This window comes from Chrysemys picta, chromosome 20 (genome assembly GCF_011386835.1).
Source record: "Chrysemys picta bellii isolate R12L10 chromosome 20, ASM1138683v2, whole genome shotgun sequence".
NCBI lineage: Eukaryota > Metazoa > Chordata > Testudines > Emydidae > Chrysemys > Chrysemys picta.
In genome coordinates this window covers 9,351,582-9,368,557 of record NC_088810.1, presented here as the reverse complement: position 1 = coordinate 9,368,557, position 16,976 = coordinate 9,351,582, and the positions used below count along the sequence as shown (strand labels likewise).

Genomic DNA, 16,976 nt, shown 5'->3' with positions numbered 1-16,976 from the left:
CCCCGCCCCGTTATACCTGCAGCCAATGCCAGGCCTGGAGGAGGGAGAAAAGAAGGGAGCCTGGCTGAGAACTCTCCCTTTGCCTGTCTCAAAGCAGTCACAGGAAGTGAGTAAGTTTTCCCTCTCTAAGGGGAACGTACAACTAAGCCCTATCTGCCGGGGAAACTGGACTGCTGGGGCCATGCCCCAAACGTAAGGACTTGCATAGGGAGCAGCCCAGGGAAGCGTCCTGCCCCCCATGGCTGGGGGAAAAATCTCCCACTCCTTAGAGGTGTGAGCTGCTCAGGACCCTGGGCCAGGAACTGAGGGAAAAGGAGGGGTCCGGTCCCCCTCCTTCTGCCAGGTGAGGGTCAGGCACTGGAGGTTCATCCTGAGCTGGGATGGGAAGAGGCAGCTCAGGGTGACGTCCCCCCCCCCCCCCCCCCGAACCGAACAGTGACAGGTGACTTGGCTGTGATGAGCCCTGAAAGGGAAACAAAGTCACGGGCAGAGATCCCGCTGCCCAGTGACCCCAGAGAACCTGGCTGCAGCCCCGGCTCCAGAAACCCCGGGGACGCTCACTGCTGACCGGGCCATTGACTGTCTGGTTGGTAGTACTGCAGGGCTGGCAGGCTCCCTGCTAATAGTTGCGTGGTCTTTAGGCACTAAACAACAATTGTAATATTAAATACTGTAATGTGGAAGTATATGTGTTAGTACATGCTAGGTGTGTACACACGTGTATTCATGTGTATCTGCATGTAGGTGCGGGAGTCAGTTTCTACAGATTCCTTTATATAGGTAGCCGGACAGATGTGCACTTCTGTGGTTGTGCTCTATGGATTTGTATTTGGGCTTCAGGAGTGGGTCTTTAATGGACCCATTGCAGCGGTGATAATGTGTGGGCCTAATTCCACACATAAAATTACAATAACTTGAATGAACAAAACACATGGAGCTGGTTACGAAAAATGGGAAGAGAGGCAGGAAAGAATCATGAAAAACTTGGTGAAATTTCATTTTTTTTAATTGCCCTTTTTGACTATTTTTTGCTGCCAGGTCTAGCATCCTGTAACAAATAAAACCTGAACTTAGGGTACTACATCTGTCAAAACAATGCCTGTTTGGATCTTGCAGTGAATATGAGCATGTGAGAGAGGGTGGGGGACAGCAAGGGACAAAGGAAGAGAGGATGGGGGGGGGCTCAGGCAGGGGGGGGGGCAAATTTCTGCACAAATTCTGCATGCGCAGTGATGCAAAATTCCCTCAGGAGTAGCAGGTGCCTTGTACCGTCCTCACTGTCAGAGACAGGATACCAGGCTAGATGGACCTTTTGATCTGATCCAGTGTGGCTGGGGAAGGAAATGTTCCCCATGCTCCAGCCTCCCATCTCACCATCTGCACCCTCTGTGACGCTGGCAAATGAGGTGAGCCCCGGGCCTCACTGAATGCTTACAAGTGCATGGCTGAAGCTAGGCCGATTCACTTGGGATCTAAGTGATTGTGAGATGTATAAGAGTAGTTGGGGTTTAAACATTCTGAAAACGAATGGGGTGTTACATGCCTTGCATTTACTTATCTGTACCCCGTTATAATGTAACCGCAAACGTTTACATGGTATACATCCCTGTAACTGAATAACCCACCCAACGAGAGAGACGCCCTGTGGAATGGGTTGCCAACTTTCTAATTGCTGACATGAGGCCCCGCCCCTCCACTCTGCCTTTTCTCTGAAGCCCTGCCCCCAGCTCCTCTCCCCTCCTCTCCCCTCACTTGCTGCTCTCCCCACCCCTTTCCTCATCTCTGGATAGTCTCCACCTCCCTCCTGCCCCAGCTGGGCTCCCTGTGCTCCTGGGCTGGGACTGGAGCTGCTAGCCTGAAAAGGAACCTGCCTGCAGGTCGAAGGCAGCCCAATGACCTGGTACCTCCCCCTGCCCTGCGGTCGCCAGATGTTGAGTATTTGGTCAGTACATCTGAGCAAACACTGCCAGGTCCCCTTTTCGACCACACTTTCCAGTCGAAAACTGGACCCCTGGCAACCTTATGCAAATGAAGCACTTTAACAGAGCAGGGCTAATTTCGAAGCAAGTGGGCGCTGTGTGTGATGATCAGAGGTGAAAGCCTCTAGCTGCGTTCTTGTCTCGCCGTCCTCAAAGGAAGAGCCCACGGGGCGGTGACCCCGTCAGCTTGTTTTCCTGGTATGGATTCAGGTAGGGTTACCATATTTCAGCAAGCAAAAAAGAGGACGGGAGGAGTCCTGCCCTAGCCCCACCCCTTCCACTCCCTCCCACTTCCCGCCCCCCTCAGGACCCCCAACCTTCCCCCTGCTCCTTGTCCCCTGACTGCCCCCTCCTGGGACCCCTGCCCCTAACTGCCCCCAGGACTCCACCCCCTACCTAAGCCTCCCTGCTCCTTGTCCCCTGACTGCCCCCTCCTGGGACCCCTGCTCCTAACTGCCCTCCAGAACCCCACCCCCTACCTAAGCCTCCCTGTGCCTTGTCCCCTAACTGCCCCCTCCAGAGACCCCCCCACCCTAACTGCCCCCCCCAGGATCCTACCCCCTACCTGTACCCTGACTGCCCAAAACCTTATCCACATCCCCACCCCCAGAAAGCCCCCCCGAACGCCCGACCCCCCCTCCCTGTCTCTTGACTGCTCCCTCCAGAACCTCCCTGCCCCTTCTCTGACCCCCTGGCCCCCTTACCGTGCCGCTCAGACCAGCATGCCGGGGAAGAGGAGCAGGGGGAGGAGCTCCAGACTGCCGGTGCGAACGGCCGGCTGGTGCTCTGCGAATGCAGGGAGGGAGGGAGTGCTCTCAGCTGCAGGGGAGAGGAGGGGGAAGTGGAGGAGGGGTCTCGCTGGCTGTCGGAGCCCCATGTAAGTGGCACCATCCGGCCGGCTGCCCTGTCAGCAGCGCGTGCTCTGCGGGGGGGGGGGGGGAAGGGGGGGGGGGGGGGTCCGGACACTTACAAGTTCCCCCCGGACGCTATTTTTAACTCTAAAAGCCGGACATGTCTGGGGGAATCCGGACGAATGGTAACCCTAATGCAGGGAAAAAGATCCTGCATCTCTGGACTGTTTGGATTCGAACGGGGCGGAATAACCGAACGAGAAGACTGAAATCCCCAGGGTTATTCTGGGCAGTCCCGAGAGACTTCTGTGCAACTAGCAGATTACTACTTCTCTGCTAGCACTGGGAATTACAGACTGTCACTTCTGCCTATATTGAACCTGCTTTAGCCTCTCAGAAACTCCCCCCCTTTTTTTTTAGCTAATAAGCCTTTCGTTAGTTTACACTAGAATTGGCTACAGGTGTTGCCTTTGGGGGAAGATCTAGGCCGGGGGTTTTCAACCTTTTTACATTTGTTGCTCCCTAAAAAATTCTGGATGGTGGTGCGGCCCCCTTTGGAAATCTGGTCTCTTGGGACTAGGAGCAACCTGGATGTGGTGGTGGTTTTGGTGTCCGTGACCACTGATCACTAAATCCGACTTGCCTGGGGGCGAGACAGACTGGAGAGAGAATAGTCTGGGACTCTGCGGTGAGAGTGGTGCCGTAATCCAGGCGTTCGCGTTTGTGGGTGTACATCTAATTATAAACCACCCCACCCCGTTGGGGTGTTTGCCCTGTGTTCTGACAGGCTGGCGCCCGCCCTGAGGCGGGCAGCAGCCACACCTCATCCTGCCACCTGCCTCACCCGCCCGCGCCCCCTCTGCCATCCCCTAGGAGCCCCTTTTGCCATGTCTGGCCCGCCCAGGCCCCGCCGCATGGCTCCTGGCTGTGGCAGGTCAGCCCCAGGAGGACGGCAGGGTGTGAGTGCTGGATCCAGCCGGGAGGAGAGATCTGGGGAGAGGGAAGTACTGGGGGGAAGGGAGATGGGGTCAGGAGCTGAGGAGGGGTGGGGGAGAGACAGGATGAGAGAGGTGAGGGGGCTGGAGGGGGAGAAGGGGGCTGGAGGGGGAGTGAGGGGTAGGAGGGGGCAGGAAGGGGAGCACAATGAGTCACGGAGCAGGGAGGGGATGAACCATTTCATCGGGGGTGTCTCACTCACAGGACAGTTTAAGTGACACTGAAGCCTCGTGATATTTCCTGAGCTCCTGGAGTCAGGGAGCAGCTCAGCGCCTGCCCAGCTGCACAGGAAAGTTAGACGACAAGGCCCACAAAGGCTCAGAAATGAGCAGGCCAACAAAGTTTCCCTGAGCTCGCTGGGCCACATCAAACCCCTTCTGCCCCTCCCGCCTCCTGGGGACAAAGCCCTCGCCGAGGGACTGTTCCCCACCGCCGGCCTCCACGTGTCACACCAGCAGGGCCGGGGCCAGGTCTGGGCAGTAACCTGGGGCATTTTGATGCATTTCAGTTTCGTGAGAGTGTGAAAAGGAACCTGAAACCCACCAGAGATGGGGGCAGGGGAGGGTTGTTCAACCCGGGGCGGTTGTGATGCTTCTCTCCAGCGTCGCGTTCTCGGAGCTGGCAACATCCAGTGTTTCCCCACTTAAAAATGCCTCCCCCCTCCCCCCAAACCCCAGCGCTCGAGGTCATTCTCCCCCATTTCGGCTAGGACATTCGCCCTTCGGCTCTGCCTGCCGGCTCGCGGCTCCCCGCCCCAGACGGTTCCAGGTATGATACTAATAGCAATGGTGGAGTCCAATGTTAGTGAGTCACGTACACAATTGTGATCGGTAAACATAAATGCCAGAATAATTAGAAAAATAAATTCCTGTTCTTAATAAACCCTTAATCATGTATGTTAAAATTAAGTATGTTTTAGTGGAGTGAAAAACAATTGACTAAGATAATGGTAGTAACACAGGGGCTTTTCTTGTGGCCACAGCCTCCTGGGGGGAAAAGCAGCCATCCCTCCCCCCTCCCTGTTGCTCCTGGATGTGCCAACTTGATGTTGGTTGCTGGGGCTGCCAGCAGGGGCTGGCCCCTGCCGCTGCCCCCCTCTGGAAACACCTGGGACACAACACTGGAGGAGAAGGCAACCTGTGAATTCCCCACTTTCCCAGGGGTGGTGGGGCTTGGGCTTCAGCCCTGGGATGGCGGGGTGACAGGCTCTGGCCACGGGGCTTCAAGCTCCTTCCGGGGGCCCCGTCCCCCAGGCTTCAAGTTCTGGTTCCCTGCTGCCTCCCCCACCTCTCATCGCCCCTGGTCCCTGCTGCCTAGCCATCCACCTCCCCATCCAGGGCTTAATTTGTCCCCAGGCTTGCATAGGCTGAGTAAGTCTGCTGTGGAAAGTGATTCCTGTACGTTTGTTAATATCACTTTTCATAGCAGCAGACTTACTAGCTAGCAATAATTAAATTACAATGATTTTGATGTGCATATTTATTTGTTTTTCCCAAAGTTAATTATTTTAGGGAAAAATTGTCAGAGCGGCCACCAGCAGGAGTTGGTGGCCTCACTCTGAGGCCAGGAAAAAATTTGTCCTGGTATGAAGTATCAAACATGTGTTTCTGATATCAGTGTTAAAGCACCAGAACTGATACCTCAAGGCTTGGGATTGGGAATATCTTGCTGTATTATCTCCTGATTGTTCTAAATTTACATAGAAGCTTTAAATAAGGCTTTAATTGGCATTTGTATATATTTTTTCTTTCCTAGAATATCAGGGTGAAAGGGAACTCACGAGGTCATCTCGTCCAACCCCCTACTCAAAGCAGGACCAATCCCCAGACAGATTTTTGTCCTAGATCCCTAAATGGCCCCCTCAAGGATTGAATTTATAACCCTGGGTTTAACAGGCCAATGCTCAAACCATTGAGCTATCCCTCCTGCATTTAACAATTTAACAAAAGCTATCCCTCCCCCTATATAACAATTAGATACAGAGCTCCTGTTGGCTAATTCCTAAGTTATTATCTGCAAAAGCTCTGAGAGTTTTCAGGTGCCTAAGTAGTCCCTGAAAACATTGTTAAAGTTTCCTCCCACCCCCGAAAATCTGAAATGACACCCAGGAGCCAGGAGTGGCCAGGGGGCTGCAGGAGGCCGTGGGCTCTGGCAAAATGCAGCCCCCATGTGCAGCGTAAAGCCCGCCTTGAGCCACATGCCGAGCACCAGGCCCCACAAGCCCCAGCAGCAGCCGTCTGCGCTGCTCCTGGCGGTGGTGTTGTCTTCAGAGCTGGGCGCCCGGCCAGCACCCACTGGTATCAGGCCGCACTACCAGCGCTTAATTTGTGCCAGGGCTGAGCTCTGGCATCTCTTTCAATAAAATTAAGCACTAGGGGCTAGGCAGCAGGGCCCAGAGGTGATGGGGGAGTGGGGAGCCTGTGGGGGCCAGGGAGGGGTGATGTGGCCCTCCAAAATACAAGTTCACCCATGGCGCCATTTTTAGGGTTACCATAGTTTGAGTGTCCAAAAAGAGGACACTCCACGGGGCCCCGCCCCAACTCCGCCTCCTCCCCTGCTTCCCGTGAACATTTGATTCGCGGGAAGCCTGAAGCAGGCAGCAGGTAAGCTGGAGGTGGGTGGGGGGAGGAGGCGCGGCCCAGTCTGCCCCCCCACCCCAACTGAGCGGCTCCCTCCGGCCCCAGCCCCTCCAGCCTGGCTCAGCTCGGGCCCTGGGGTGCCGGCCCTGGGCCAGCCCCTGGCCGAGCACGCCCGGCCCCTGGCCCAGTACCACCGGCCCCCGGACCAGCACCCCCTGGCCCGGCCCCGGCCCCCGGACCAGCACACCGGCCCCGCCCTCCGCCCCCGGCCCAGCACCCCTGGCCCCGCACCGTCAGGCCCGGCCCCGCATGTCTCTATTTTCCCGGACATATTCGGCTTTTTGGGATTTCCCCCCGGACGGGGATTTGTGGCCCAAAAAGCCAGACGTGTCCGGGAAAATCCGGACGTATGGTAACCCTAGCCATTTTCCCTAAGGCCCACCCTGCTTAGCCCTCCTGTGGCACAATATTCCTGTGGAAGAATCTGCCCAGCCTGCCCTAGCCATGAGGTTCCCCCACTATCCGCTGAAATCCTGGAGAGCCGGGGGGAGCCTCAAGAGACCGAGCGGCAGAGTCGCAGCAGAGAGGCAAGTGGCAGCAGAAACTGATGGCGCAGGGCCATCGGCGGCAGGGCAGATGGTGGTGCGGTGGTGACAGCAAAGGAGGAGCTGCTCCATGTTCCCCTCCAGTGGGAGATGAACTCACATGAACACACCTCTGACCTCTGGGTCTTCGCTGACCCAGGGCAGCAACAGTAGGGTTACCATACTCAAACATTTAAAAAAGAGGACACTCCATGGGGCCCCGGTCCCGCCCCCGGCCCCACTCCAACCCCACCCCTTCTCTGCCCCCATTCCAACCCCTTCCCCAAAGTCCCTGCCCCAACTCTGCCCCCTCCTCTGAGCACCCCACATCCCCCCTCCTCCCTCCCGTTCTGATCTTGGTTGGGGGTTGCTAAGTGCTTCCCTGCTCCCCACTCGCCCCGCAGCCCCTATGCCCTTCCCTGCCCTGCTCCTCCTCAACCTGCAGCCTCTGCACCCCCTGCCTGCCCTGCCCCTGCAGCCTCTGTGCCCCCTGCTCCCCACTTGCCCTGCAGCCTCTGCGCCCCCTGCCTGCCCTGCCCCTGCAGCCTCTGCGCCCTCCCCGCCCCTGCAGACTCTGTGCCCCCTGCTCCCCACTCGCCCTGCAGCCTCTGCACCCCCCCGCCCCTGCAGCTTCTGTGCCCCCTGCTCCCCACTCGCCCTGCAGCCTCTGCGCCCCCTGCCTGCCCTGCCCCTGCAGCCTCTGCACCCCCTGCTCTCCACTCGCCCTGCAGCCTCTACACCCCCTGCCCCTGCAGCCTCTGTGCCCCCTGCGTCCCACTCGCCCTGCAGCCTCTACACACACACACACCCCCGCCGCCTGCCCTGCTCCCCCCACTCACCAGGCCGAGGGAGAGCTGTGAGCTCCACGTGGAATCAAACACTGGGACGCTGCTCTGTAGGGGAGGAGGGAGCGGGCGCGGGGGAGGGACTCTGGCTGCTAGAGGCCCTAGTGGCTGCGAGCGGCTTTCAATCAGGCCAGGCGTCCAATCAGCCGCGCCGCACTCTGCATGAGGGGAAGGGGGAAATCCCGGACATTTCTTCTTGTTTAGAAATCTCCCCCTGGACGGCCATTTAACACTGAAAAGGCCGGACATGTCCGGGGAAACCCGGAGGGATGGTAACCCTAAGAGTGGGGTGTGGAGGTGGGGAAATGGGAGCGGGGTGTTAAAGGGGCATTTGTCTGTCGGACTTTCACGCTGCATGGTGAGAAACTGACGCAAATGACGCTGCCCCGTGTACTCGGGGGCGGGGATTTTTCTCATGGTCAGATGTTTGTCATGACTGTGGAGTTTTCCCAAATCAGTGCCAGGTTCTTTTCACCTCTGTATTAAAAGTTTCTTTGCTGCGCACTGACTCGGGGTGTCGGGACGCTTAGCGGCTCCTGGGGCTGGTGTGTAATTTCCCAGGTTACTGGGTGGGGGCTCGAGCCGGCTCTGCGCTGTGTTGTTAAAAGGGACCCCTGGATACGGAACCCGGCCCTTGTTCTGCCGACCCCACCTGGCGGAAGGGTTCAGTTACCACAGGATACGCTGTGGTCACAGGCCGTTTAACCCCCCAGCCATTGACGGGTCTGACAGCTCCATGGTGAGCAGCAGCAGGTCCCTCCGAGGCTGCCTGTGGAGGAGGGGGGGTCGAAGACCAAAGCAAACTATGGGGGATTCCATCTTCGTTTTGTCTTCCACCTTGGTTACAGGAAATTGGTTTTAGCCCCCCATGACCAATCAGTTTGGGGACATTTTCTTTCACTGTATTTGTAAATCCCTGTGCTTCCCCGCATAATAATGGGCTGCTGGGAATTCCCTAGCTCAGCAATTTAAATACCCAACAAGGAGCGACTGATATTCAGAGCAGGTTTCAGGAGGCCACGCTGCCTGTGCCGGTCCCCCATTTCCTGACTGCGACTCTCTCTGGGCTCTGTGTCTGCCGGGTCCTGCTGGGCGGCTCCGGTGAGTACGGCAGTGACTCGGGTTGCTTGTCTCAGACAGCATCTGCCGGTCTCCATGGCTGGGACAGGATCTGCCCCGTGGCTGAGCGGTGATGTCTGATCCAGGGCACAGATTGTCTTGACCTCTGATCATGGCTGGGGAGTGGTTGTGGCGCAGGGAGAGGCGGAGGGAGGGGAATGGGGCATGGGGGTGGGACGGTGGGCTCAGGAGGGGGTTGATATGCTCGGAGTGGGGCTGGCTGAGCCAGTACATGCATTAGGAGGTGTGAAATGGGACCGGCTTTTGCTCGTTGCTGACCTGGGGCTGGGATGAAGTCGCTGGTTTGAGTTGGGCCCTGCTTGGGAGCTGGGAGATGTTGTTGGAGGACGGGGGGTGTAACTGTGAAATCAATTCCGTAGGGCGGTGGGGGGTTGCTTTGCCAATCAGTGTCTGCGCTTCTCTTGCAGGGCAAATCTGAGTCTCTGCGGCGTGTGATGTGCCCCGGCCTTTGTTCCCCAATTTTCCTGTTCCTTGTCTGGGGCACTCATTGGGGTGAGTATCTCACTTGCTAGCCCCTGCTGTCCTGTCCTGCCCTGTTTACAAACCACGGAGTCTCCCGAACTCTTGTAGCTCTCGAGCTCGGTGTTGGGGCCGACGCTCTAGTGCCCACCAGTGCGGGGAATGGTGTTTTTGAACACTAACAGGAAAACAAGTTGATATTTGTTCAGCTCTCTAAAACCATTTAGATTAAGAGACCTCCTTTCCCCACACACTCTGCCCGTTCCGTCCCAGAGAGTCACGACTTGATGGTGATATTGAGCGTTTCACGGAAAGCCCAGCTCTTGCTGATTGGGGATTACAGAGGATTATTTGGTTCAAAACTAAGATTTCTGCCCTCACGTTTGTGGAGAAAAGCTGTGAAGCCCGAGCGGGCCGGGATGTGGATTTTTGTTGCCAAGAAAAACGTCAGTGGAAAAGTTTGGGGTTTTGCTGACATTTTTCCTCAGAATTTTGGGGCGTTTTCATGGAAAACCCTGAAAATTAGAAAACTGAGAATATTTTTGCTTGTGACTCAAATTTGGGGGATTTTGGCTGCCCAAAACCGTTCAGTCATTGGGGCCGGGGGGGGACATGTGTTCATTTCAACCTCAAAAGCCATTTTTTGTTTGAAAACAACAATTCAGACCAAACTTTTGACCCACCCTAGTGCAAACCCGACCTGGGTGCAGCCCGAGGGCTCGGAAGAGAAGGCCAATGAGCAGAACAGCCCGTGTATTATTAGTTACAATCGCCTGATTTCTACGCCAAGCTCATGGCTCCAGTGTTCAAACATCTCCCCAGCCTTTCTGTTTCGGTGTCAGTCATGTTGATGCTAGGGGAGAGAGCATCACGGAGATCCTTTTGTCACCCCTCCCCCAATTTGCCCCACTGCCATATAGGGGGATGGCTGGAGATCAAGCTCTGGAGCCTGTCGAGCCTTCGGCCTCTCTGCTGCTAAGCAAAGGGCCAGTTGGGAGGGTGGTTTTATTGGTGTGGATGGCCGGTCCTGCTAGGAACTGGGCTGAGACCACCAACTCATCTCACACTGACTGACCTAATGGCTGACGTGTGAAAGGCTCCATGTCCTGGTCCCTGAAGCATGTCAGTCCATGTCCTCTTTCATCTCTTCCTGCCCCCAAGCTCCCATCCCATTTGGTACTAACCCCTAGGGTTACAGAGGCCCCAGGGCAGGGGGAGACTGGGCAGTAGATGGGATCTCTGCCCCTGACTCTGTTTCCCTTTCAGGGCTCATCACAGCAGAGTCGCCTGTCACTGCTCAGTTCGGGAGGGACGTCACCCTGAGCTGCCTCTTCCCGTCCCAGCCCGGCATGAACCTCCAGCACCTGACCCTCACCTGGCAGAAGGAGCAGGTGGGGGCAGAGGCCCTGGTGGTTCATAGTCACTATTACGGGAGGGAGCAGCTGGCGAGACAGGACGAGGCTTATAGGAACCGGACCTGGCTGGATCCAGAGGGGCTGGCTCGGGGGAACGCGTCCCTGATGCTGATGGGTGTCCGCACGCAGGATGAGGGCGTCTATCGCTGCCACGTCACCTCGGAGCTGGGCACAACTTCGGAGACGAGGCAGGTTACAGTGATGGGTACGGCTCATTCAACCTGAGGTTTCTCCTAACACTCCATTGCCTTTCGATATCTGATCAGCTGAGGGAGGCTGGGCTAGAAGCTCGTTTATTCGGAGATAATCTCCCACCTCACGCCAGCGGGCAGCGGCACGGGAGAGGTCAGTGCCTGGCACTGTGGGTATAATCGGCGCTGACGCCAGATGCTGTGACGTAGGTTTACAGGCTCCACCAGCTGCCCGGAGAAGATAAGGTTGACTCAGACCCATGGGGCCACGTAGCCCGTTAGCCCATTTCCAAGCGTGGCCAGCTGCTGAGAGGCAGAGGCAAGGGTAACTCTAGTGCACAGTGATAGACGAACATGGACACGGCATCTTAGCATTGAAATGTGGGGCTGGAAGGGACCTCAAGAGGTCTCCTGTCAGGAGCAAAGATTCAAAGATCTCCGACCTACAGCTGATTCCCCAAAGCAGAAGGGTTTGCAGCCTTCGACCTGGATTCTCTGCGCCATAGCAATGTCCAATCGTTTCTTCAATCTTTCTGTGCTCCTGGCCTCAGTGATATCTGTGGGAAGGAGTTCCATGGGTTAGGCTTGTACTGTGGTGGGAGAAGTATTGCCTAGAATCAGCCTTTACTGCTTTACCAATTCCATGTAGGGGTCTGGGGCTCAAAGCAATGTGCCATAGAGGGCTGAAGGATGGCAGAGATTGGTAGTTATCCACAGATTCGGACTTGTGTCCTTCCAGGCTGGCCACCGGCACTCCAGACTCTACAGTTCAGACTGGGGTGGGGGGGTAGAACTAGAGGCATAAATTGGGTTCTGTCTCTTAAGCAAAGTAAGCTGTCATGGGCTAAGAGGGAAGGTTCTCTGATGGATGGTAACTGGTTAAAAGACAAGTATCCGGGGGTAGCCATGTTAGGCTGTATCCACAAAAACAATGAGGAGTCTGGTGGTACCTTAAAGACTAACAGATTTATTTGGGCATAAGCTTTTGTGGTTAAAAAACCACTTCCGACTCCATGTGTTTTTTACCCAGGAAAGCTTATGCCCAAATAAATCTGTTAGTCTTTAAGGTGCCACCAGACTCCTCATTCTTTTTTGTTTGTTTGTTTGTTTGTTTTGTTTTTGTTCAAAGACAGGAAACAAAGGTAGGAATAAATGGTCAGTTTTCAGAATGGAGAGAGGTAAATAGCGGGGTCCCCCAGGGATCTGTACTGGGACTTATGCTGTTCAATATCTTCAGAAATGATCTAGAAAAAGGGGTAAACAGTGAGGTGGCAACATTTGCAGATGATACAAAATTCTTCAAGATAGTTAAGTCCTAAGCAGACTGCGAAAAGTTAGAAAGGGGTCTCACAAAACTGGGTGACTGGGCAAGAAAGTGGCAGATGAAATTCATTTGTTGATAAATGCAAAGTAATGCACATTGGAAAACATAATCCCAACTATACATACAAAGTGATGGGGTCTAAATTAGCTGTTACCACTCAAGAAAGAGATCTGGGAGTCATTGTGGAGAGTTCTCTGAAAACATCCACTCAATGTGCAGCGGCAGTCAAAAAAGCAAACAGAATGTTGGGAATCATTAAGAAAGGGATAGATAATAAGACAGAAAATATCATGTTGCTTCTGTATAAATCCATGGTGCACCCACATCTTGAATACTCAGTGCGGATGTGGTCGCCCCATCTCAAAAAAGATATATTGGATTGGAAAAGGTTCAGAAAAGGGCAACAAAAATTATTAGAGGTATGGAACTGCTGCCATATGAAGAGAGATTAAGAAGACTGGGACCATTCAACTTGGAAAAGAGACAACCAAGGGGGGATATGATAGAGGTCTATAAACTCATGACTGGTATGGAGAAAATAAATAAGGAAGTGTAGTTTACTCCTTCCCATAACACAAGAACTAGGGGTCGCCCAAGGAAATTAATAGGCAGCAGGTTTAAAACAAACAAAAGGAAGTATTTCTTCACACAACGCACGGTCAACCTGTGTAACTCCTTGCCAGAGGATGTTGTGAAGGCCAAGACTATAACAGGGTTCAGAAAAGAACTAGATAAGTTCCTGGAGGATCGGTCCATCAATGGCTATTAGCCAGGATAGGCAGGAATGGTGTCCTTAGCCTCTGTTTGCCAAAAGCTGGGGATGGCAACAGGGGATGGATCACTTGATGATTCCCTGTTCTGTTCATTCCCACTGGGTCACCCAGCACTGGCCACTGTCGGAAGACAGGATACTGGGCTAGATGGACCTTTGGTCTGACCCAGTCTGGCCGTTCTTATGTTCTTAAATATCAGTGGGAAGAAAATGAAGTTAATGTTGGAAACAAAACTGAAACCCCCAGGACAAGATTCTCCAGCATAGCCCCACTGATTCCAATGGCGCTATGGCCAATTGGGGCCAGATCCCCATCTGGTGTCAAAACATCTTCTGCAGAAGGAAACCAGGATTCCTATAAATGGTAACTGGCTCTGGCTGGTAAGACCAAGGTGGGGAGAGTGTTCGTGTGTGGGGTGGACACTGGCCATCCCAAGTGGATCTGAACTCAGACAAACAGCAGGCAATGTCCCTCCTCAAAGCTGGCTCAAACCCCAAACCTCATGTTTTAACCTCAAACTGCAAAACTTAACCTCTTGTGCTGTGTTGCTGGGCAGCTGTTACCTGGCTGTTCCACCCCAGAGGCAGCTGCATCTCTGCACTGGGGGAGCAATTCCTGTGTTTGGAGCCTGTCAAGCAACTGGTGGTGAAAAACTCCAGAGACAGGGGAAGTGTTTTTCCTTTCAGCACCCTACAGTGAGCCTCATCTGACCCTTGACCTCTCGTTTCGGCTGGGCCACACCCTCTTGACCTTCAGCTCGGGGGGCGGGTACCCCCGGGCGAGCGTGGAGTGGAGGGACGGGACAGGAACCAACCTGACAGAGCTCAGCACTACCACAGAGTCCGTGGACGCCTGGGGCCTTTACACCCTGTGCAGCGAGCTGGCCGTGCCTGTGGGGCGGAGCACCAACCTCACCGTGCTCCTGGTGACAGCACCCGGGCGGGAGACCCACATGCAGCACATCACAGTGGCAGGAGGACCAGGTGAGTGGGGGAAGGAGGATGGGAATTGTCCAGCCAGTGCAGGGCTCTGCCCCACAGCGGGACGTGGGCAGGGGATTAGTGGCTGAGCAGAATTATTTAACCCATTGTCTCCCTCCAGTGGCAGAGTGGGGTATTGCCGCTCAGCAGCCCCGAGTTTGGGCTTCTCCACAACAGCCCGGGCGGGAGGGCGACACGCTGAGCCTGGGGAGCTCGCTCCGGCTCTCAGGCCCTGTTCACAGGAAGCTCTGGGCTCTCTCTTGCAGGGCAGAGATGGAGCCACGTCTGGCTGCTGGTGGCCTGTCTGGGCGCCGTGATCCTGTCTGTGATAGTGGCTGTGGGGATCCTTCACTCTCCCGGCCGTGCGACTTGCAGACGCTGCTCAGAGAGTCGCTTCACCGGGACGAAGGATGTAGAGGATCCTTCACCCCAGAGCTAGCCAGGCCCTAGCACCTGCCCAGCCCTGGGTACACCCACCACTGGCCTCGGGGCTGATCTCCTGGCAGCTCCCTCGCCTTCACGCCTTCACGCCAAGGTTCTGTAGCTGGGAGCCAGGGGTCTCTAGAATCGATGGCCGCACTTCATAGCAAGGACAGCGCAGTTCTATGGGCAGCACAGAGCCACTGCACCAGGACTTGCTCTTGTCCCTGACCCCTGCGACGGGAGAGCCCCTTGCGAGGCGGGGACTGACCCATGTCAATACAACGGGGCTCATACACTACAGCCCCCACCGGGGGGAACCTAACCCCGCTCACGCAGGGTAGCTCTTTGTCCCCCTCTAATCACTGCCCCACATCAGAGCGATTAGTGAGGCCCCTGTAGTGCTAGGGCCAGAGCCTCAAAGGTATTTATAGAGCCCCAGAGATGTGGGGCTGGGAGGGCAGCCAGTCCAGCCCCCCACACTGAGGCGAGACCAAGTAACCCTAGAGCAGCCCTGACAGGGGTTTGTCCAGCCTGGGCTTAGAAACCTCCAGTGGCGGGGATCCCACGACCTCCATTAGGCCTGGTCTACACTACGGGGTTGGGTCGAATTTAGCCGCGTTAGGTGGATTTAAAAATGACTGCGTCCACAACCAAGCCCGTTCCGTCGACCTAAAGGGCTCTTAAAATCGACTTCTGTACTCCTCCCTGGTGAGGGGAGTAGCGCTAAAATCAACCTTGCTGGGTCAAATTTGGAATTGTGCGGACACAAATCGATGGTATTGGCCTCCGGGAGCTATCCCAGAGTGCTCCACTGTGACCGCTCTGGACAGCACTTTGAACTCCGATGCACTAGCCAGGTACACAAGAAAAGCCCTGGGAACTTTTGAATTTCATTTCCTGTTTGGTCAGCGTGGCGAACTCAGCAGCACAGGTGACCATGCAGTCCCAGAATTGCAAACGAGCTCTAGCATGGACCGAAAGGGAGACACTTGGATCTGATCGCTGTATGGGGAGAAGCATCTGTGCAGGCCGAACTCCGATCCAAAAAAAGAAATGAAAATATATTTGCCCAAATCTCCCAGGACATGTTGGACAGAGGCTACGATGGGGACACACAGCAGTGCCGCGTGAAAGTTAAGGAGTTCAGGCAAGCCAACCAAAAGACAAAGGAGGCAAACGGTCGCTCCGGATCAGAGCCCCATACATGCCGCTTCTATGAACAGTGCATGCCATTCTGGGGGGGGACCCTACCACTATCCCACCACTGTCCGGAGTTCCTGCTGTTGATGTCAGTGAAACGTCCCTTGTGATCCACCAGTGCTTGCAGCACCATTGAGAAGTACCCCTTGCGGTTCATGTACTGGTTGGCAAGGTGGTCCGGTCCCAATATAGGGATATGCGTTCTGTCTATCACCCCACCACAGTTAGGGAACCCCATTGCAGCAAAGCCATCCCGTATGTCCTGCACATTTCCCAGAGTCACGACCCTTGATAACAGAACGTCAATGATTGCATTGGGTACATGGATCCCAGTAGACTTGCCCACTCCAAATTGATTCCCGACTGACTGGTAGCAGTCTGGCGTTGCAAGTTCCCACAGGGCTATCGCCACTTGGTTCACAACTGTCAGGGCAGCTCTTATCTTGGTATTCCTGTGCTTCAGGGTGGGGGAGAGCAACTCACAGAGTTCCAGGAAAGTGGGCGGCAGGAACTGTGGGATAGCTACCCACAGTGCACCGCTTCGTAAGTTGATGCTAGCCACGGTAGTGAGGACGCACTCTGCCGACTTAATGCGCTTAGTGTGGACATATGCAATCGACTGTATAAAATCAATTTCTAAAAATCAACTTCTATAAAATTGACCTAATTCCGTAGTGTAGATGTAGCCTTGGACACCGAGTTCAGACTGAACTCCCCTGGGAGCTAGCAAGTGTTTCCGGATATCTACCCTCACTCTCCCCGGCTGCAGGTTAAGCCCGTTGCTGCTTCTCCTGCCTCCTGTGGAGATGGAGAACAATTTATCACCGGGGGCAGGAGGGAGACCACAGGGTGTAGGGGATTGTGCGCGGGGGTTGAATTGGGGAGTATAAAGTACTAAGGGGGGGATGGAGAGCACTAGGATAGCAGCTCCCCCACCCCAGGCTTAACAGAAGGACATGACTCCTCCACCACCCTGGAGCTGGCCCCAGAAATTCTCTGTGTGTGTTCGCTTCCAGTTGGCTGGAGCACCCCCAACCCTCATGTATGGGGTGCCGGCAGCCTCCCCCGGTGGCCCAGAGGGCAGATTTGACTATTAATTTATCTTTTAAAATCTCATGATTTCAAAGCCCATCTCATGATTTCCAGGACCTGCCTCGTGGATTTCAGAGGCGCAGAATTGGCTGGGGTTGATGGCAGGACCTCACGGGATTTGGGGACAGTCAGGAAGTTATTGCAC

General features: G+C 55.1%; 1 protein-coding gene across 1 annotated transcript in view; it reads left to right on the top strand.

Annotated features, from left to right (window-relative positions):
• Positions 1-16,976, top strand: part of LOC101952528 (CD276 antigen-like) — a 31,976-nt gene continuing 15,000 nt past the window's right edge. The window contains exons 1-6 of the mRNA XM_065574667.1: positions 1-106; positions 9,382-9,466; positions 10,700-11,053; positions 13,823-14,119; positions 14,383-14,550; positions 16,756-16,781. Coding sequence (XP_065430739.1) covers positions 26-106; positions 9,382-9,466; positions 10,700-11,053; positions 13,823-14,119; positions 14,383-14,550; positions 16,756-16,781 — 1,011 coding nt within the window. The 5' untranslated portion in view covers positions 1-25. The remainder of the gene's footprint in view (positions 107-9,381; positions 9,467-10,699; positions 11,054-13,822; positions 14,120-14,382; positions 14,551-16,755; positions 16,782-16,976) is intronic.